At 33.8% G+C, this 24423-nt stretch overlaps 1 protein-coding gene across 1 annotated transcript; it reads right to left on the minus strand.

Moving 5' to 3' along the window:
• Positions 1–454: 454 nt before the first annotated feature.
• LOC138703499 (uncharacterized) lies at positions 455–22167 on the minus strand. Its single transcript, XM_069831401.1, has 5 exons — positions 21978–22167; positions 13683–13984; positions 5049–7256; positions 3431–3570; positions 455–888 (listed from the first exon to the last, which is right to left on the minus strand). The coding sequence occupies exons 1-5, from the start codon at positions 22149–22151 to the stop codon at positions 722–724; spliced, it is 2991 nt and encodes a 996-aa protein (XP_069687502.1). The 5' UTR covers positions 22152–22167; the 3' UTR covers positions 455–721.
• Between the last annotated feature and the right edge of the window lie 2256 nt (positions 22168–24423).

A 24423-nucleotide genomic window follows, 5' to 3' on the forward strand; every position in this document is an offset into this window, starting at 1 on the left:
TAAAAATATTTAAAATGACCAAAAAATGCCGAAAAAAAAAATATAAAAATGACGTATTAATTCAAAAACATCAGAAATGTAAAAAATGCAATATAATAAATTACTTTTGTGCGTTGATATTAACATAGAAAGGATTTCTATATTAATAGGCATCGTCTTAATGTGAAAAACAAGAAGACGACTTTTCATCAACATCCGTCCCCTTATGTTTAAGTATTTTAATAAAAGTTGTTTATTTTATGTTATTGTTATTTAGTCAACTGTCCGAAGACAGGTTTGAACCTTATAACTCATAAGTAATACCAATAAGCCATCACTCATGAGACAACTAGGCCAGGAGATAATGGGGTAGGGTGGCCAGTTCCTTTCCCCCTCCAATGCATACTTCATTGGTTAACTACATATTCCACTAATCAGACTTCAGATGCATACAAACAATAGTTCTTCCTCTGTCAAAACCTTAATCGGAGGTATTTATTTTATGAAGAACAAAAAATAAAGAGTAACATTTTTATATTTTAGAATAGAAATAATTATCAATTTCATAAAAAATGGTGTCATCAACAAAAAGTGATAACCTTTAAAAGAGTGATATAAGATACAATACTGTAAGTTTTGGTTTCTATAATTACTATATACGGCATGACTGTTTTCTACATGTTTAACGCTTCAAGTAAACGCGTTGACTTACTGGAATGCTATGTACACATAGGAGTTCTGTTCAATGTGAAGCTTTACTTGTTGCAATTCTCTCTATCGTTGGCGTCTTCTGCACACGTCTGTTGCAAGGTATGTATTGGTAGAATACCCTGAATCCACGACCAGAGTTGTAGCCGTCAGAAACAAATCTCAAGTCAGTGTAAGACATGGCCGAAACGTCCAGTAGAACTGAAACAATTTAATGCCTCTCTTACAAAATTTTTCCTTACCATGTATCTTTCCAAGTGTGTGTGTGTGCGTGCGTGCGTGCTTAAGAAACAGAGAGAAAAAGGGATAGCTGATGAGAGAAGAGAGAGATGGTAGATATTTAGAAGTATAAAAGAAGGAAGAAATAATAAAAAGAAAGTTGTTGTCGTTGGATACATTATAGGTCTAGATGAACAAAACTAACTGCCGCTCTCGCTCGCTGTGTTCGTTGCATTTGTCTTTCGAGTCTCGAATCGTAACTCTCGTGCGCTTCGAGTCTCGCTCATCATTCTCGAAATAGCATTTGGTCAACGTGGAAAGATTTCATAACTTTGAATAACATACATCACTGAAATAAATAGATGATTGATACACAAAGACAAAATAAAACAGTATCATAGTTATCAAAATGTTCTGGTTCTATTATCAGATATTACAGATATTCATTCTACACTTCAGGTCATTATGCGGAAATCTGCGATTTCTACCTATCCCTCTCGCCGCTGACTATGACTCTACTCACGCGCAAGTAAACAAACTCCGTAAAGAAACAGCAAACCTGTTTCATCGGGCAACAAGTTTGGCTGCTTGATTATTACTAAGTAAATATCAATGACTATTTCGTTTATATGACGTCATTCCATTTTCAACCAATGAAGCCTAATTTAAATTCAAATATACAGAATAAAGAAATATAATTACAAAACAAACAAAGAGAAATACAAATAAAATAATACAAGCAATATAAAAAGAAGATACAGTAGTATTAACAAAATTTGAGACCGAATGAGCAGCGCTCGTGCTCGGTCGCAATTAAATTTTGAATTCCAACCAATCAGAGCCATACATCGCGATACTTTTTGCAACTCGTTTTATCACTAACAATTTATTGCATGGTCGTTCTTTTGTTTAGTCAGTGTCAGTGTCAGTGTCGCCAATTGTTTCCCCGTAAATCGATGAGCATGAATCCCTTAGACTAGAAAAAATGCGAAATCCTACTTCCACTTCTACATCATCTTAATTCCATGTCTATTGTATCTAAAGTAAATGACACTCCTATTGTTCATTTAATTAATATATTAATCAGGTTATTTGTAATTAATTATAAAATGTTTAAATTAAATTATGATTTCAGCATATAATGAAAATATATTTGTGTTATAATAAAAAGAGAAAAGCGCAATACATGTAATTAACATTGTTAAGCCTGTATTCGCTTTTCTCAATTGGCATTACTGAATTTATTTATTGCAGTAATCGATATTAATGTATTTCAAGTTCACAATGCCTGAATAGGTTAATAAATATACAATTACTAACATTTTGTGAGCGAATTTTAGGGATATATTATTTACATTTTTATTTTATTCACGAAATAATCCTAATAAATGTCACTCGAGGTCTGAAATTACTATAACCCTGAGGATTAGCGAATTCCAAACTCACACCAGCTGACTACACTAAGGTTCGCTTCGTATCCAGGGATGCTAAGGAATAATGACGGAATGGAGAGATGTTGACAAAATAATATAGACGCCTAATATGGGGAAACTGGAGAATCAGGAATAAAAACCCCAACTGCGACTTCGTCCACCACATGTGCCACTATGAATTCTTCAATGAAAAATCCCAGACCTGACTGAGACTTGAACCCGGGCCGCCTGCATAACAGGCTGAAGGTCTGGCCACTCAGCCACAGCAGGGGTACACGGTAGTAAAAATTCTTGCCACACTCTCTCCAACATATCTCTGTTTATGCATGCAATCGCAGCAATGATCCAATATCTTATATCTTCAAGGTACTGGGATAGAAGTGGTACATGAACTGCATCCTTCACATAACCTCAAAGAAAGGAATCGCAGACGGTAGCATGTCTAATCCAAACGATGTTGTACATTCTGAAATGCCTACGCAACAACTTTTATACCATAGTTACTTAATTTGTTTTCGTAAGCTGCAGAACGCAAAACAACTTTTGTTGTCGAGTTTATATTTTTCAACAATGTTCCCAATGGCAAGAGAAGATAAATACGTTTTTCGAAATCTATAACTTTACACTTTGAAATTTTGATTATCAATAACGTATACCGTGTTAATATCTTATTAATATTTAATTATCATATGAAACTATCACCGTCATGTTGATAAATGTTCTATTAATAATTCCTTAATCTAGTACGAATATTAATAACTTAACTTTTCACTTCTTAACCACAAGAGCAACGACCAGCCATTAATGAAGTCTGTGTACTTATTAATGAATAGTGTCGCTATTGCGTCACATAATTATAAGAATTCATATCAATCACTAACATCCTTTCCCTTGCCGTTACATTTCGCGCTCTTCATCTCCTGCATAACAATACACCAATACACGATTACCGCTCTTTCCACAACTGTCACACATCTGGCCTGATCCATCGGTTTCCTTTTCGTAGACTCTGGCAGGTTACTCATCTACGATAATCTTGTTATTTAATAGTGTGACGCTGTGTTGGTAGCCAATTATTATTAGATACTCACTTCCTGTCGACGACAGGGTCTCGCCGCAGTAACGCCACTGACCCAGAAGAAAGTAGTCCTTGTGACAGTTAACGCTGTACTCCAAAGAGAAGTCCAATACAGATATCTGGACCTGGCAGTAGCCTGAGAGACGGAGAAATCTGCAACAGGACACAAAAAACAATTTATGTACTTGTACACTGACGTTCTGACCCCACTAATCGATAGTTTTCGATAACTTTTTCGTGTAAGTGTCGCTTCTTTAATTATTACTTCTATGAATAGATGGCGAAGGTAACAGTCAGTGTCGCCAATAGTACATAAATATATCCTCATTATAAAATTCAAAAGTTCAGTCACCTCTAATGATTGTTAAAACATTAGATTTAGTGGGAAACCGCTGATAATGTTAATTATGAGAATAATTTATACTTAATCTAAATCGACATTCTCCCAAATACTGTTTACCCGTCCCAATAATAGGGTCACCTATTCAGAAATAGCGGAACTATTTCAAAGTTTGTCAATTTGTTATATCTTTGGTTCTGACTTATCCCGTAGGTAGTAAGTTCGTTTACACGATCAGAAAGTCGTTGGTCACATACCTTTGAACGTTAGTGTACAAAGAGACTAAACATTTGTTACAAATATCACTGAACATCAATACGCCCTCATATATATATATATATATATATATATATATATATATATATATATATATATATACACATACAAATTGTAATAATAATAATAATAATAATAATAATAATAATAATAATAATAATAATCTACTCCTAAGGGTTTTAGAAAACCATTTGTTGCCATCTCTGGTATGAATGAAGTCTCTTCTGTGTTATCTAATACAGAATTAGGAAATATTAATAATAATAATAATAATAATAATAATAATAATAATAATAATAATAATAATAATCTACTCCTAAGGGTTTTAGAGAACCACTTGTTACCATCTCTGGTATGAATGAAGTCTCTTCCGAGTTATCTAATACAGAATTAGGAAATAATAATAATAATAATAATAATAATAATAATAATAATAATAATAACAATAATATACACCTAAGGGTTTTAGAGTACCGTCTGAAGACTTAATACGTAGGTTTTTATTTGGCTGTTGAGGACAAAATGGTTCAAATCGATTCGGTTGAAACACGTTTTATGTCCTTTTTCTTGTTCTTAAGATTCATAGATAAAATCGTTGAGCTATTTAGAAGTAATTGCCATTTATCCCTTTTCATTTCAAGTAGATCATATTATATATTAATTCCCCTGTTATTAAATTATATATTAAATTCTCACTGAAAATTACGGTCTCGTGTACAACATCCCCAGATAAATTCTCACGTAGATATTGAACATCAACAAAATAAGTTCAACAAGTCGCAGTACACCACGGACGGATAGACAGACAGATATTCCAAACCACTTCTAATAAGTTAATAACACGTATTTTGCCTAAATTAAAAATACTTTGTAATAACACAACACTTCTCTGACCAGGAGATTTGTGAATAACGAATATGCTGTTCAGATTCTATTATTAGTCCATATCATTACACCAGTATCTCTGAATAAGAAATATTGTTAAATATAGAATTTTAATTACAACTGTACTCACCTGTAATAGATGTTGAGATTTTGTGGATAGGCTTGTGGATATCGAGGTGACTGGAAAATGCCACTGACTTGAGAGAACACTTGATACTGCGGCACTTGCGGTCGAGAGGGGCACCACAGCTGGGGACCTTTATTCCAGAAGTATTGTTTGACCTGCAGCAGCCACTGGGTGAAGCCCCAGATCCGACAGCTGCTTTCTGCCAAAAGAGTCAGTATGTCCGATGCCACATCAAACTGTTGCGGAAGAAAGAGATCTCGTCTTTCTCGAGGTATTGTATTATTATTTCGACTTGGCGCTACAGAGTTACCAGAAGACGTGCAATTGTCGCCATCGGACAGGATCACTCCACAATTTTGTTTGTGAGCTGAAGGTTTATTTTGGGTATAATCATCGTTGGAATCTGGCGTTATTCGTTGTGTTCCTTTAGTATTTGTGTCTAGAGAAGAGCTATGTTTTTCAACGTCTTTATCCTTGACGCTCAAAGTACTGGCGGATTTGTTGTAATTTTTTGCACCTTCAGCCATATTTCCTTCTCCAGAATAAGTTCTCGTTTCACTATGTACATCAATTAAGGAAATGCTATTACCATTTTCTAAGAGATGCTTTCTCTGTAATGTATTTGAATCACTTATATCTGAAGAACTTTCTTTGCAAGTTGAACAGTTAACATTCAGTTGAATTGGAGTGTTTACTTTCCTGTCGACATCCGCTGGTACATGTAATTCGTCAACGACATCAACACTCTCTTGTTTATTCCCATGGTGATCTATTTGTTGATCAGTTTTATCTTTCTCATTACTTGAGAATGTTTTTGTTTTGTTCTTAGTATAATTGTTGTAAGAAGAGGCTTTGCTGGGTTCGTATATATGTCGGTCTTGATTAATTTGATGACTTGTGTGTATAACGTCTGATTTTGATGAATTACCCAAGTTACTGTAAGAACTGTCATCTATATGAGTTTCATGGTTATCGAAATGAGTATAAAATGGCTGAACATACATTGTATTGTTAAGAAAATGCTCATTGTATTCATTTGCAGTATCATAGGAATAAATTGGTTTGTTGTTATAACTTTTATTTATATCGTCTTGTCTACTCCAAGGTACCCAATTTTCACAGTTCTCTTGGGATATTTCCAATAAAAATCCACCAGATTGATTGCTGTTTGTGTTCCTTCTGTACCGTACAAATTTTGGTTTCCCACTTCTCTGGTCTTCGAATACGGACAAAACCATAACTCCGGTCCTACAACCACAATAGCGACGCCCATCTATTTCCAGGAAGTCACCCACACAACCTGTGTAGCTGTCTTCTTGACCAACCCAAAACAATTTGAAGAGGATTCTCAATCTACACACTGTTGAGCTGTAGGGATGAATTTGATATACACAGTCAGTGTTGTCGTTGCTGGTGCTGAATGGAAATCCAGGACTGGTAAGAATGAACTGGCGTTCTTGATAAACTTTGCCGCAACAAAATGGCAGATAAGATGGCGGAGACGGTGAAATTGGAGGATACGGACCAATTGGTGGTGGTAGCACTGGAGGTTGCGGTGGAAATGGTAATATTGGTGGTAAAATTGGAGGTTGTGGTGGAAGAGGTTGTATCGGTGGTAGAATTGGAGGCTGTGGTAGTACAGGTGGTATTGGTGGTAAAATTGGAGGTTGTATCGGTGGTAGAATTGGAGGCTGTGGTGGTAGAGGTGGTAGAATTGGAGGCTGTGGCGGTTGTACTGGTGGCAGCGGCGGAGGTAATGAAGTTCCAGGAGGTAGATTAATACCGTTGCATTCTTGCAGCACAACATTGATTCTGAAACCTCCTTCGTTCTCACTTCCGTCCGAAACGAAAGTCACGCGGAGTTCTCCAATGAACTGATATACCCTGATCCCACTGAAGAACCCACAAAGAACATCCTGATCGCCTACTTCTAATCGATCTTTGTAACATCCTTGAGACGTCTCAGTGCTGAATTTCTCGAAATAAAACTCCGCTGTGCATAAGGATTGTTGAAATGGCGATGGCAAGGCACGTATTGTATACTGGCACCGTACGTTGTTGGGATATGGACGGGGATATCCAGGACTCTGAAGAATGAAATTGCGGTTGCTGAATACTCCACTGCATTCTGGGTTTACAGCCGGTGGATTTCGACACTGAATTTGGCGTACAATAATATCAAAGCCTCCTCGTCCACCTACATCTCCAGATCTGTAACAAAGAGTGAAAAATTTAATACATATAATGGTATCACTGAAAACCTTGAGTCTTACGCTTAAGAATTAATTAATTATCATTATATTATTATTATTATTATTATTATTATTATTATTATTATTATTATTATTATTACCATTACATTTTCTACGACAGAAATTCTAAATCTCTTTTCTTCGCCTCCAGATACGAGTACATTAAAGTCCAAACTTGATCTATAGCAATAACTATGTTTCATTTAACTTATAAATTCAAAATGTGTAAAACTGTAACATACTAAGCATAGAGTAGACTCCCGATTATCTGCAGTAATGGGGGGGGGGGGGGGGGTTTACAAAAACCACGGGTAATCGAAAATCGTATATAATGCGCAACTAGGTGTTACGATGTTCAAGAAGAAATTTCAGTTATTTAATCATAAAAATACATAAGTTAATTTATGGGTATAAACAATGCTACACTACTCACTATGTCAAAATAAAATATTGTATGTACTGTGTAAGCACTCACCACCTGAACTCAACAGAAACACATTCGCCCACAAACAGCAGGCAGGTTCACGATCATAATCCTGTTATTTATTTATTTATTTATTTATTTATTTATTTATTTATTTATTTATTTATTTATTTATTTATTTATTTATTTATTTATTTATTTATTTATTTATTTATTTATTTATTTATTTATTTATTTATATATTTATTTATTTACTTATTTATTTATTTATTTATTTATTTACTTATTTACTTATTTATTTATTTATTTTTATTTATTTATTTATTTATTCATTTATTCATTTATTTATTTATTCATTCATTTATTCATTAATTAATTTATTTATTTACTTTATTTATTTTTTTATTTTTTTTATTCATTTATTTATTTATTTATTTATTTATTTATTTATTTATTTATCCATTCATTTATTTATTTATTTATTTATTTATTCATTTCTTCTGTTTCAGTTAAGGCCATCAGGCCTTCTCTTCCACACCACCAGAAGTACGAATACAATAATAGAAATAAAAAGAAAAATCACACTATAAACAAAGTAAAGCCACACCAAAATATACACAGGTTACAGACACACAAACTTTAGATGAGGGATTAAATATCGTAATTAATTGTATCCTAACTAATTAGCGAAAACATGAACAAGAAACTTACAATTTTAATCTAGAGTAATGGAACAAAAATCAACACTTCTAGCAATACCTAAATATCATTAAATAAGACAACATTTTTCAGTTTAATTTTGAATTGTGATAAAGTCCGGCAGTCCCTGACGTCATTAGGTAACGAATTCCAGAGGCGAGGTATTTCTATAGTGTAGGAGGATGAGTCATTGTCTAGCGTTTGAGAGGGAAGACGATTTCGTCGTACAATTGAGAACAAATATTTATAGCACATAAAAAGACAGCAGTTAATCTGCAAATCGGATAATCCATTCTCTGATAATCGAGAATTTACTTTATTTATATATTATATATTATATTATATTTTTTTATTTTATTGGGTAATCAACATCTAGGTTATTTAGCGTATGAATGAAATGAAGGTGATAATGCCGGTGAAATGAGTCCGGGGTCTAGCACCGAAAGTTACCCAGCATTTGCTCGTATTGGGTTGAGGAAAAATCCCGGAAAAAACCTCAACCAGGTAACTTGCCCCGACCGGAATTCGAACCCGGGCCACCTGGTTTCGCGGCCAGACGATTATATTATATTATATTATATTATATTATATTATATTATATTATATTATTAAGGTAGGCCTAGTAGATTTCTATAAATTCTGTTCAAGTATCAAAAGTGGCAGACAAGTAGTCTGTACATGTCTATAGGTGTCTATACATACCTTGTAGCTATCCAGGCAGGCCCTATAATGTTTTGTTATTCTGTCTCGTTTTATATTATAATTTCGAATTTAATTGACCTGACCACCATTGTGGCTTGCAGCAAATACAAAACATACTAATTCAATAAATATTACAGAAATACAAAGGTTGGATGTATAACTAATAACATAGGCAGAGGTTCAGTTGGGCCGAAACACCGTTCCGGAAATAAAAATATATGAATGTCGGAAACATGGGGATTCCAAAATTTATCTCCACTACCAGTCGATTTGGCGATTACTAAATTTATAATGTGAGTTCCTGTAAATAGTTTTTCCAACTAAATCACTGAAAAGCATATAGAGTGTTAGTTGGGAGGTCGGAGGAAAAATATCTTTGGGGAGACCGAGACGTAGATAGAAGGATAATATTAAAGGATTTAAGGGAGGAGGGATATAATGGTAGGGCTGGATTAATCTTACTCAGGATATGGACCGATGGCGGGCTTATGTGAGGTCGGCAATGAACCTCCGGGTTCTCTGAAAGCCATTTTTAAGTAAATCTCAGAACGTAGGCCTCTAAAATATTACAATGGCTGAGAGAAATTTCATGTTATGAAAGATATACAAATGTCAATATAAATAGCAAAGACTATAACGGAAGTTGCAATTTGTCATTTATCTGAATTCATAGAATGTATGCTACATAGTAAAGAATCTAAACTAATCTAATCTGTTTCTGCTTGTAAGATGCGCATTAAATATCAGGGTTTTGTATCCTATGTTCAGCAGTGTTACAGAATCTAGATCTAACGTTATGCAGACTGCGCTATTCTCATTCACTATAGCCTAGATGTAAAGTTCAGTATTGTTCTGTTCAGGAAGATGCAGCCTAATAGGACAAGAGACAATCGTCCCATTGTCTGGAAGCAGAGGTAATATGTTGAGTCGTCTGTGAAATGAAAAGTTACACCCACGGATCGACACTAAAAAACTCCCGCGGATCGTTACAAGACAGTTCGATTGCTTGCCGTCATTTGTTTTCATTACTGGAAAGTTAACCTACATTCACGATTGCTTAACTGCGATAGAATTCTCCTACAACGACGAGCATTGGACTGTGTATACTGCACTTATATTCAACTATCCTACAGCTATTCTTCTCACAAGATTTATTATTATTATTATTATTATTATTATTATTATTATTATTATTATTTTCATATATTCGTTCTTTGGATGAGAATCTTACGTCGCTAATCACTTACATGCTCTAACCTAACCTAACCTAACCTAACCTAACCTATCTAACATGAGCTGAGCTAGCCTATTATTATAGCCTATATTTATAATAGGTATTTTGACATAGAATACGTATTTCCCTGCATCGAATATGGCCACCTGTTCCGCCACTCATGTTGAAACAAAAAATGACAAGCGTTTCAAATTCTTACTGTAACGAGGAAGTCTGATTAGTGTAATTTGTTACTAGTCAGCGATGCATGCAATGGTGGAGGAAAGGAACTGGCCACCCTGTCCCATTATCTCCTGGCTTCGTTGTCTCACGAATGATGCCTTACTGGTGTCACTTATTAGGTTCCAAGTAGGAATGGGCAAAAATAACCGGTTATTTTCATACGGTTAACAGGTTAATTACCGGTTATTTTTGCTTGCCGGTTGAAATAGTTTGTTTCCTTCTTCTTTAAATTTTACAATTTTGTCACTTTAGTTGTCGTCACTATGTCGTTTCTTATAAGGCTGCATTAAGTTTCGTATTGATCATGGTAAACACGAATCAGTTGTAATATTCTTGTAAGACTGACTGTCGGAAAGATGTCTTTACGCAGATTTCCTTACTTTTGATAGCAACTCTTTCTGAAATCTCATCAAAAATAGGTTCTTTTGATCTCAAGTCAGATTTTAATTAATTTTTGACCCATAGATTACATTTTATTACGTCATGATAGATAGGTAATTGTAATGGTTTCAGCCCCTTTGGCATTTCGATTACAGGAAAGAAGGTAAAATTTCTTGTCTTAATTAGACCCATTGTTCTGATTTAAATACCCTGCAACATAAGAAGAATGAATTTTCATTAATTATATTAATTATATCATATCTAAGAGTTTTGTGTTTATGCCCAATTTTCTTAAAAACTCAGGTTTCTCTGACACTTCAAGATGAAATAACAGGGGACCAAAGATATGCAGAGTCTTTTAACATGTATTTCTTTTTACATGTTTCTGGCATCCTGTTCAGATTAAATCACTGGAGAATGTTCTCTCGCTAAAAAGTCTGAACCTCCAAATTTTGTGAAAATTAAAAAAATTACGGTGCTCTTGGGACACCTCTAAATATTAAGCTAGACAAAAAATATTCTGCATTGTTCTTTATGATATCACCCACAACTTTTCAGTAGTATTACAGTTTGATTCCATGAACTTCATATTTTCACTCCACCCTATTGTATAACCATTCAAGATTGTTGTAGTTGATGTTGTATAACTTCAGAAAACTAATAGGCCTAGTATGTAACACTGTTACTATTGTTTTGGGAAAGTAAGTAATTACCGAGTTATGTTCCAATGTTACAAAGGATTTATGAAATTATATTTGTCATGGATAAATAAATTCTTAGAGAACAGAACCCAAAAGGTCAGACTAGGAAAAGAAATATCGGAACTAGGAAATGTAACATCAGGCGTGTCTCAAGGGGCGGTCCTTGCACCTCTATTGTTTCTTATATATATATATATATATATATATATATATAAACGATATATATATATATATAGAAATACTACGTCTCAGATAAGGTTATTCGCGGACGACTGTATAATTTATAGACAAATTAATGATGAATCCGATATCGCCGCCTTACAAAACGATCTTAACGTTATTGAAACCTGAACGACAGAAAATAAAATGAAAATCAATGTCAGTAAAAGTAAGTCAATATCCTTCTGTAGAACGCATAAAGAAATTTGTCTCGGATATCAGCTGAATGGTACATCGGTGCCACAAGTGAACACTTGTAAATACCTAGGTATATATTTAAGTAACAAACTGGGTTGAGAGGAACAAGTCACTAATACCACAAGGAAAGCCTGGAAAGCACCACATTTCTCTATGCGTATTCTGAAGAAATCTAACCGAAAGTCAAAAGAATTAGCGTACAAAACCCTTGTTCGCCCAATTATGGAATATGGAGCAGTAGGTTGGGATCCGTACAGACAAAACCAAATCGATTCAATAGAAAAGGTCCAACGCAAGGCAGCAAAATATGTCAAAATGGGGAAGGGACATGGTGAGGAGATAGTAAAAGATTTAGGGTGGGAACCTCTCAAATCAAGGCGACGAAAAACAAGACTCACCGCATTGTTTAAGGCACAAATGGGACACAAAGCATGGACCGATATCAATGCTAGATTAGCAACACCATCATACTTAGGAAGGGTTGGGAGGAACAAGTCACTAAATGTAGAAAACAAAGAACGGACGTGGCAAAATTTTCCTTTGTTAACCGCACAATAGCAGACTGGAACAGCTTACCTGCGGCAATCTTTCAGGGTGGTTCTCTTAAAATCAATACATTTAAGGAAAAATTGAGAAGATTAGACTGAAAATGTAATTGGAGGTGCAGTGTAATTATTTAAGTTGTGTTAACTAATTGAGTTGATATATAATTAATTAAGTTGATATGTAATTAATTAAGATGATATGTAATTTAATTGATATGTAAATAAATTAGGGCGATACGTAATTAATTAAGATGATATGTAATTAAGTTGGTATGTAATTAATTAAGGTGATATGTAATTATTTAAATTGGTAATAGTTGGGTGAAATAGAAATACTTATAAGTTAGATTTACTTTTGCTTATCGTAGGCGTTATTATAGAATAGTTTTTATTTATAGTCCTAGGTTTATTGCATCTAATATTTATAGATTTACGTTTATTTATTTTATTTCATTTGTGTTTATTTTATTTTATTTCTGTAATTGTAATTATTGTATATTATATATCACTGCCACTGGGTGTATACCCAATTGTAGTGTTAATACATACATACATACATACATACATACATACATACATACATACATACATACATACATACATACATACATACATACATACATACATACATACATACATACATACATACATACATATTACTTAATGGATTCAGTCACATGAATGTCTGTTAATGCATTTTATTTTAAGTAAATTTTGCTTTGTTTAATTGGCCCCTTGGGGGGGGGGGGGTGTTGTTCCAGAGTCTTCCTCAATTGTATCCGACCGCTCCATTATCCTCCTCATTTGGTTTGTGCCTTATTACATCTGTAATAGTGATACTGTGACATGACTAATCGCGGAGAATCACGGAGCGCGTCGGTGTAAATGATGAACTTGTAGTTACATACACTTTCTTGCATTTCACACATTTTACTAAGATTTCGGAACATTTTCTTTCAAGTAATCAGTCCAAGCTGAAGTTTCTCATGACATTTCCTGTCGGAAGTAAAGAATCCGTAGATTGTACAGACGTTAATTTCCTGTGGGGACGTTGCCTTACCTGAATTGTATCAGGGATCTCGGGGGACTGAAGCGGAAAGTTTGCACTCCGTTGATATGTCCACAAAGACTCTGGCCAGCTATAGCGACATAGTCACCAGAAATGCAGTCTCCCAGGTCAAAGGTCAGGAATGTGACCTCTATTATGCAGACGCTGGCCGCCGCGGCCTCCAGTAAGTACAAACACTGTTGCCGTGGCGGGTACGGCTCGGGGAAGCGGGGGGACTGCAACCGCGCCTCGGCCCCTCTGTACACGGCCCCGCAAACACCGCCGCCGCCACCGCCGCTCCATTGAGGCAGTTGCTTTGCAGGAAACAAAATTCAACAGAAATAACAAAACTCAGAAGTAGTCGTAGAATATAAACGAATGTGAAAGGTTGAATCTCACGTTTTCCATTTGTTCCCAACTTGGCTGGGATTTACTAGTGTCGTGCATTTCAAGCTCAATGTTCGGTTCAAATTTGTCGAGCATGACAAGAATCGCTCAAACTTGCGCATTCTATGATCTGAGCCCAAGATTGCAGGAGTGGATCAGGACAGCACGTTTGCACATCTCCTTTTTATGTTAGGTTAGGTTCTTTTCAAACTGAAATGACGAGCGAAGCGTAGGACAGTTAAAATTACTCTAACTTAACCTAACCTAACCTAACCTAACCTAACCTTACCTAACCTAACCTACCTAACCTTTTTATGTTAAGTTAGGTTAGGATAGGTTAGGTTAGGTTAAAGTAATTTTAACTGTACGTTTCACTCGTCATTTCAGTTTGAAAAGAACCTAACCTAACATAAAAAGGAGATGTGCAAACGTGCTGTCCTGATCAACTCCTAAGATTGCTGGCCTCTCCTACCCTCCCCTCCCAACCCTTCATGCTTTTAGCTTAGTAAGGATTTTAGAACAAACCTTGTGAAGTTTTATTTCGATGTAAAGACAGGTAATTTTTATTACAAAAATATGATTAAACATCGGAAAAAATATACGTACATATAGGTATATTACATTATATTTAAAAAATAGATCATATTGTTACTGTACCATTTACTGACAAAAAAACTGCTATAATTACATTCTTCACATAAGTTACTTACAAATGGCTTTTAAGGAACCCGAAGGTTCATTGCCGCCCTCACATAAGCCTGCCATCGGTCCCTATCCTGTGCAAGATTAATCCAGTCCCTATCATCATATCCCACCTCCCTCAAATCCATTTTAATATTATCCTCCCACGTGCGTCTTGGCCTCCCCAAAGGCCTTTTCTTATCCAGTCTCCCAACTAACACACTATATGCATTTCTGGATTCGCCCATACCTACTACATGCCCTCCCCATCTCAAACGTCTGGATTTAATGTTCCTAATTATGTCAGGTGAAGAATACAATGGGTGCAGTTCTGCGTTATGTAACTTTCTCCATTCTCCTGTAATTTCATCTCTCTTAGCCCCAAATATTTTCCTAAGCACCTTATTCTCAGACACCCTTAATCTCTGTTCCTCTCTCAAAGTGAGAGTCAAAGTCCCACAACCATACAGAACAACCGGTAATATAACTGTTTTATAAATTCTAATTTTAAGATTTTTTGACAGCAGACTGGATGACAAAAGCTTCTCAGTCGAATAATAATACGCATTTCCCATATTTATTCTGCGTTTAATTTCCTCCCGAGTGTCATTTATATTTGTCACTGTTGCTCCAAGATATTTGAATTTTTCCACCTCTTCGAAGGATAAATCTCCAATTTTTATGTTTCCATTTCGTACAATATTCTGGTCACGAGACAAAATCATATACTTTATCTTTTCGGGATTTACTTTCAAATCTATCGCTTTACTTGCTTCAAGTAAAATTTCCGTGTTTTCCCTAATCGTTTCACATAATATTCAAATAAATCACACTTGCTCGGTAACAATTTTTGTATGAATATGCGTATGATTGAAGTATTAGCGACGTGCGTTAAAGGCACTATGTTTGATTCAATTTAGTTGAGTATGACGAAATTCGACATTCGTCGTTGTTCGCTCTGCAGAAGAAGGCCTGTCGTGTTTGTTCCACTTTGTTATAAAAATATTCGCTGTCCTTCCACCATTTTATGTTTTAGAATAAATCTTGTGATTAGTTTTTCATATAAAATAAGATGAAGTCTGTAACGTCTTGGTTTCCTCTCTCATGTTTGAACATTGCACAATATAAAGGCTGGTTCACAATAAACCGGAAACGAGAATCGGAACGAAAACGGTAAAATTGTTAAAATGTGTACATTTAAATCTGAGCATTCACAATGAACGAAAAGCTTGCCGGAGCCTGGGATCGGGAACGGAGAGTTGGCCAAGTTTCAACTTTGGCGTTTACGTTTCCGATCACAGCCCACTAGATTCATTCTATTGCCATCTAAAAGCTATTTTGTCGTCTTATATTTTGTAGCAAGAAGACCGTGCCATAACCTATGCATTATTTTATTCTGTGCTGTGCATCATGGAGCAAGTTTTTTTTTATGAGATTCTAATATTAAGTGTTGAGGAAAATCCTCATGTTTACGATAAGCGGCGCGCCTCGTATAAAGATGAGAAAATGAAGGAGAATACGTGTCTTTCAATAGCTGCATCTTTGAACACCTATCGGAAGCGAGTCATATTTTATTACTGTATTGGTTGTATTACACACTACATATTCATGCTTCAATTCAATAACTACTGTTGTGTTCATTTTTGTTCTATTACAAATGTTTCTTCTCTAATTATTTTACGTTATGGCAGACTTATAATAGCTTGTGATAATAGAGATGCATGGGCATATTTATAGTACCGTACCTAATGAAATGTTTCAGTTGAAATTTCGAAGTTGGTTAACCTCTGTTTATGTTGGCTGCCTTGTACTCATGAGAGAACGCCATTGGTCAATTATACACAAATAACATCAGACTGCGTAATATCGACTTTACATATCGTTATTGACATGCATATCGATATATATATATATATATATATATATATATAGTCCACGGTACTATGAACATATGCGTTTTTTAACATAATTTGTTTGTTTTATTTATACGTAAATTTTTGTGATTCTTTAGCCATATTAATAACAAGAAAAATACCTATACTCATTACCGTGCGTAACTTCGCAAGATATGTGCCTGACATCCTTATGCGGCTGAAGCGCAGAGAGAAGAGGACCTAAGAAGAAAGGCACCGAGAATATGTAAGGAAGAGGAAAGATTAAACAAACGCAAAGGGAACTTCGGTTCTCCAGAGACTCGGCAAACATGAACCGAACTTAAGGTCTTTTACCGATTTTCAACTGACTCGGTTATTTTAGTTTATATGCTTCATTTCCACGTACTGCTGGATGCCTATAATGTAGGGTGAAGTTTGTAGTATCTTGATATCCCCTCTCATGTTCGAACATTGCACGACACTAGTAAATACAACTTAACATCTCCAAAAAATGAACTTTTCCAATTAATTTTTAAAATATGCACCAATTATTCAAGTTTATTTTGGTGAAACAATTATTTCACTGTCTGTAAGCTATTAGTTTTAAAGTTAGACCTAAAATAACTGTAATGTGAGACCGTACACATGGTATACTGGATGTTCATTTCAAAGTGTGTCATGACGTCACTGTTGTGAGTCAGCGATTTGAAGCGAGTTTCAGCTTATATGTCAGAGAAGTTGCCTATTATTCAAGGAGTTCAATCTGAACTTGAGAACGTGTACGGTATAACTTGAACGTCGTAGCAACAAATGGCGGTCTGTACGGTCTGTGTGCTACCATAACCTCTTTCGAACTGTGTTTTGCGCGGGCAAGTCGTACGCAGAGTATTTGTTATCATCGGTTGTGTACCACAACATTCCACAATACAAATCAAATGCTCCGTGTCCATGTTGACCGTCGAAGTTAATGTCAACAAATACGTAAGTAATCGTCTCAACCCTCTCGCCATATCCCAACAGTAAGAAAAAAACTCACCTCAGTACGTGTTTCCAAACAGTTCACATTCCTGCCACTACCGGCATTACCGTACGTATCGGTAAGTACTCGTCAGAATGAACGCCGTACTTGCTAGGCAACTTCTCTGGCACATAGGTAATATGACTCTGCGGAAGAGTAGGAAGATTGAATTCTCTAGGCTCAACGACTAGCCATATGACGGCATACAGCGAGCCATGACACACTTTGAACTGAACACGCAGTAGTACACATTTTAAACTAATATCCAGATGGTGTCAAAGACGACACCGTCCTCTGATGAGATAAAATAAGAGTTCGTTTAGGTCGTCTGAGATGGCGCTACAATTACGAAAAGCAGTAATCAATTTTCTACAGTGGATCTACACAGGACTTCTTTCCGAATATGGTAATCTATGGTTCACAGACCATATGTTCATCTCCTGTAGTTTGTATTCAGTCTGTAGCAATCATAACAACTATAAATCTTTGAATTATTACGCAATATGTCACTCTGTGTGCTGAACATACTGGCAATACGTAACACATGTTACTAATGAAACAATTTATTCATATCCAGCATCTACGCGTACTTTAAAACTGGTGTTGCCATGCATTGTGTGGCATGAATGATTTTGAAGATTTTATAATTTTGTACGTATATATGCAGAGTGATTCTAAATAAATAGTAAATATTTTAGGGGCTCAATGTATTACCCGTTCAAGGCGAGTAAGGGCCTGGGAGATGAGCGCGCCACTTGCTCTGTTTACGAACGATACCGTCCTGCAAGCGGGACAGTCAGACTATAAAGGCAACTGAAGCACCACATACTAACGCAACGTAATATGATACGACCATGCGACGTACTTATCTAGATATTATGGCATCATTTTTGCTTGGACAAAAGAAAAATATCTCGTAACATTACATAAATAAGTAAAATTTAAAAAGTTAATAATTATTAGTGATGTACTTAGTTACACATAATTTTAGTTACTTGTTATAAATAATATATTCCACTAAACACAACATACAGCATTTCACGATACATTTATAGTCGTAACACAAAAAGAGTATAATTATCATTATCAATATTATATAGTTTTTTATTTTTATTTTAGTTGGTTATTTAACGACGCTGTATCAACTACTAGGTTATTTAGCGTCGATGATATTGGTGATAGCGAGATGATATTTAATATTATATAGTAATTACACTTTGAACATAATCACTATAATAATGTTTAATGTTTGTATATAGGCACAATAGTTTCTGTCACACCCAGAACGAAGAGAAATTGAAGAAAAGTTTATTGCAGTAAACAAAAAATAACTCATACGGAAATCAGTTACATGTAGTAAATAATAAGTAATATCAGTCACTAAAATCATGATTTTAATTTGATTCTAATCTATAGACCAAGTCAATTTACTTATTTTATATTACAAATAGAAATACTTACAGAAAATACACCTATTAAAATATTTACCTACCTTTATTGCTTTTGTACAAGAAGAACCATTTTCTTTCTACTATAGAATATCTTAACAACACTTTCAGTAACTCATTAATGCTATTCTTTCTTAGGCCTATTCTAGCATGTAAGAACAATAGAAATATAAATCTTACAAACTTTCTCATTAATACAATGTTGGCACCTGTTAAAGTACAGACGCATAAAAATCCTAAGTGGTCAACATAAGATTTCTCCAGTACATCATATAGTGATGATACTAAGAGCATATGTTAATACCGACAAAATGTTAGCAAATAAGACTTACGGTAAAATTATCATTTTACTGTATTATGACTTGCATTCCACCTAGACACGAGTCCGTAATACCAGATGAAAACTTAAGTTGCTCTTTTCAATAGCTTTTCAAAAACTAAAACTTGTAGAAAAGAAGTAAGTTGAGCCCCATTAACCATGAACCGAAAAATTGTGAAAACTATTTCGTTTATATGGCGTCACTCCATTTTCGACCAATAAAGTGTAATGAAATTTTGAATTCCAGCCAATCACAGTCATACATCGCGATAATTTCTGCAGCTCGATTTATCAATATCAATTTATCGCTTGATCGTTCTTTTGTTTAGTCAGTGTCGCCAACTGTTTCTACGTAAATCGATGAGCATGAAGAATCCATTTTACTAAATAAAGTACGAAATCCTACTTCCATATCCACATCTTCATCTTCTAATTTCATGTCCATTGTCTCTAAAGAAAATGACACTCCTTCATAACAATTGTTCATTTAATTAATGTATTAATCGGGTTATTTCTAATTATAGTATAAAATGTTCAAATTAAATTATGATTTCAGCAGATATTGAAAACGAATTTCTGTTGTAATAACAAGAGAAAAGCGCAGTACGTGTAATTAACATTTTTAAATCTTTATTTCCATTTTCTCAATTGGCATTACTGAATAACGTTCAATTTCTTTATTGCAGTAATCGTTATTCATCTATTTTGACTTCGCAATGTCTGAATACATAAATACAATTATTAACATTTTGTGAGCCAATTTTATGGATATATTATTTACATTTTTATTTTATTCACGAAGTAGTCCTAATAAATATCACTCGAGGTCTGAGATTACTATAGATAAAAAAAATGAAATAAAAATTTTACTTTAGGTAGGAGTAGACGATTATTCTTAGACATCGTGCGGTTCGATGAAAAATGTAACCAGAGACCTAGTTTTTTTTTTTTTTTTTTTTTTTTTTACTAGTTATAGTAGAGACCACAAGTTAACTTTTGTACATCTTTACGTTTTGAATTTCGGAAATGTTTTTTCGTTACGCTAGTGTACAGGCCGACTCAGAGAGAACACGAATGTATTCATAACCATAGCAGATAAACAGTTTAGTTCGCAGAACCTCTGGGTCCTTACTCGCCTTGGACGGGTAATATGGACTCTTTTGAGTAAAAAAATCTACATAAACATGTGTCCAATTTCCAATGGATGTAGAGCAGCGGTGACCACAACTCGAGCTGCAGTGATTATATGCGACAGAAGCCTATGAAGTAAAGAGACGAAGGAAAGGTACTTGGCATGAAAACTGCAACCAGTGGTGGTTCTTGTACTAACATCTTGATCAATCTCTCGGATAAAAATCTCAAGCTTTGCTGTATCAGTAATGTCACTGCTGTCATCAAGAGCCAGTGAATAATATACGATTTTTCTTGCTTCTTTTTTTAACCTTCCTCTTTAATATAATCAGGAATTTTCTAAATTCTTCTCTCGATACTTGGTAGAGAAATTCGTAGTTTTTCAAAATTAAAAACTTCTTATGGACAAGTTATTTAAACTATTTTAATCATTACTCTTTTGAGAAATTCTGTTCTATTAAAAGACTTTAGAGCATGAGATATTTCAAACCCCATTAGGTAGCTGACTTCCTTACATTTATTTATCTCATCTTTCTCTTCCTGGCTATGATTTAAGGCATGTCAATTCCTGGCGTTTAACAGTTTGTTGGAACATAATATTGAATCAGTTTTTCTATAATAATAATAATATTATTAAATAGGCCTAAATAACTAATAAATAGTTACACTCATTTAAAGATTAATAAGATTAAAATTCATATAAAACCTAATAATTTTATACTTCTAGGGAGAAGATCTAAAAAATTTCAATATTCATGCACGTACAGAAGAATTATAGAAACACATACTTAGTGGTCAATAATAATAATAATAATAATAATAATAATAATAATAATAATAATAATACATTATTCAGCGTGGCAATTAATGTGTCCAGTCAGTTTCAATCCATTAGCAGATGCTCAACTAGCGCATGCGCATAAGATGGTGCAGAAACCATACATGAACTGCTCCATGAACCGCTTGTTGGAACGAACATATCTTTGGTTCTGACTTATCCCGTAGGTGGAAAGTTCGCTTACACGATCATAAAATCGTAGGTCAGATACCTATACACTGACGTTTAAATACATTATTCAGAATCAAATAGGTCTACATGTAAATTTTGAAAGATTATAGTCTTTATATTATATCGACGGTGTTCAGGTAAAAGGGTTTATCCTACAAAACATTTTTTTTCAGAAACAGCTATAATTAAGTTTTAGCACATTATTATTGGTTACTTTATATGAAAAAATGTAAACATGATTGTCAAAAAACATATCTTCAAGTTTTGTAATTAAATTTTAACTAATTACACTAATTACAGCAAAAAAGTCACATTTACAAAATGAGAGTTAAGACCTTTTACCTAAACACCATCGATATCATTCATAATGTTAGAGTCAACATTCATTTCGCATTTAAACTAGGGTCTGAAAGCTCATCAAGACTTCCCATTTGCCTTACCTTATCTGTCTGTGTAGAAGTGTTCGCTCGATCTGTATCTATCTCTGGTCTTCCATTTTGAGAGAAGCTGTACGATGGTCGATCGTAAGTATACCCAGTAAAAGTATCCGACTGAACGGCTGTAAATACGTTCACTAGCAAGATGAGTACACAGCGCCTATGGCTGGAACACATTGTAGATGTGATCCTGGCGGACTACATGCAAGTAATGAGTCTGAACACAGCACAATCCTTGAAAGTCGTGATGAATTTGGGTTACGAGGGACTCGCCATTTGTAAACTATTTGAGATAAGGGAGGAAATACTTGCAGAACGAAGAAATGACATGCATTTGTTTGAAGAGTAGCGAGGAAAAATCTGAATACCAAATATTGTGGTCGAAGTTGGAAAGTTGAAACAACAAACATATCTTAAAACACACAGACTAAGAACTTCAAGGCCAGAATGTTGTATTACACCACGGAATCTTTGTGTCATAAAGATTCAGTTTTCAACACATACAAATTATTTTTTAAGTAAGGAGTTACATTTAACTATAATAATAATAATAATAATAATAATAATAATAATAATAATAATAATAATAGCAATAATAATCTATACTAATAATAAATCTGTAGCCGAAATTTTTCTGGTAATTTTCGATTTTCCAAAAATAATTGGTCCTAACATATATAATTAATCATCCTGAAACCGAAAATCGCTTTTTTGAAATTTTTGTTTGTATGTCTGTCTGTCTGTCTATCTGTCTGTCTGTATGTTTGTTACCTTTTCACGCGATAATGGCTGAACGGATTTCGATGAAAATTGGAATATAAATTAAGTTCGTTGTAACTTAGATTTTAGGCTATATGGCATTCAAAATAAGGGGGCCTGAATTAAATAAATCGAAATATCTCGCTTATTATTGATTTTTGTGAAATATGTTACATAACAAAAGTTTCTTTACAAATAATTTCCGATAAGTTTTATTCCTTGAAAAATTTTGATAGGACTGATATTTAATGATATAAATGAGTTTTAAAATTAAAATAACTGCCATCTAAGGCCGTATAATGAAATAAAAAACAAATGACTTCGTATATAAGGGGCCTTGGACAGCAACAGTCGGTAGCTAAATTAACCGATTTGTATAATTAATTTTTATTTCACCATTGGAAAGTGTAGTTTCTCTAGATGGACATAATGCTATAATGTCATTACAGTAACTTCTGATATAATATAATGTAATGTAATATAATATAATATAATATAATATAATATAATATAATATAATATAATATAATATAATATAATATAATATAATATAATATAATATAATATTATATTATATTATATTATATTATATTATATTATATTATATTATATTATATTATATTATATTATATTATATTATATTATATTATATTATATTATATTATATTATATTATATTATATTATATTATATTACATTATTTAAGTTATTTGAAGGGTTCAGAACCATAGTGGGCCAAACGCCATTTGCTGAATACGTAGAAAAGAAGGGTTAAAATTAAGTTATTACCATAATTCAATGGAAACATATAGCAAGTAAAATAAAGTATAGACATTAAATCTAAATGATGTCATTGTTCATTAAACTATGGTTGCATGTAATAACAATTAAGAAACATGTTAAAGGAATTGTCATTGCACCAAATGAGTGCTCTCTGGGCCGAAATGATCGCATTTTAATTATTTAAACACAATTTAAATTAAGTAACGTATTAAACGATTTATCCTTCTATCAAACACTAATGTTCCCTGGATCAAATGTCCTATTTTAATTATGTAATTAATTTATATTTATTTCTAATGGGTGCAGCGGAGCGCACGGGTACGGCTAGTAACTTAATATAATCATAATAACTTAATAATAATAATAAATCTAATAATCATAATGATTTAATAATAATAGGTCTATAAACTAACCGTTTCATGTAGTCAAACAAAATAAATTTTTAATTTAGGTCTCATGAATCATAAAATATTCAGTCAAATCAGTAGATTTCATGGTTGCTAGAAAAAATAATTTTGATATTAGATCAATTCTAAATAAATTATTATTTCAAATTCGCACCAATTACACCGTGTGATTTCGAAAGAACATTTTCTTGTTTGAGTGACGATCACAACAGGTTTATATTTGACAATTTCTGAGTTGTAGATTGCAACAAAAGTAATGACACTTAAAGAATACCATTCATATTATTATTTAAAACTAGCCGTACCCGTGCACTCCGCTGCACTTGCTAGAAATAAATATAAAGTAATTACATAATTAAAATAGAACATTTGATCCAGGGAACATTCGTGTTTGATAGAAGGATAAACCGTTTAATACGTTACTTAATTTAAATTGTAAATGAATGTGTACATAAACATTATTTTAAGAAATACAGGAAACGAATGTACAGAATAGCCTAT

The sequence above is a fragment of the Periplaneta americana genome, chromosome 7, assembly GCF_040183065.1.
Source record: "Periplaneta americana isolate PAMFEO1 chromosome 7, P.americana_PAMFEO1_priV1, whole genome shotgun sequence".
In the NCBI taxonomy this organism is placed as follows: domain Eukaryota; kingdom Metazoa; phylum Arthropoda; class Insecta; order Blattodea; family Blattidae; genus Periplaneta; species Periplaneta americana.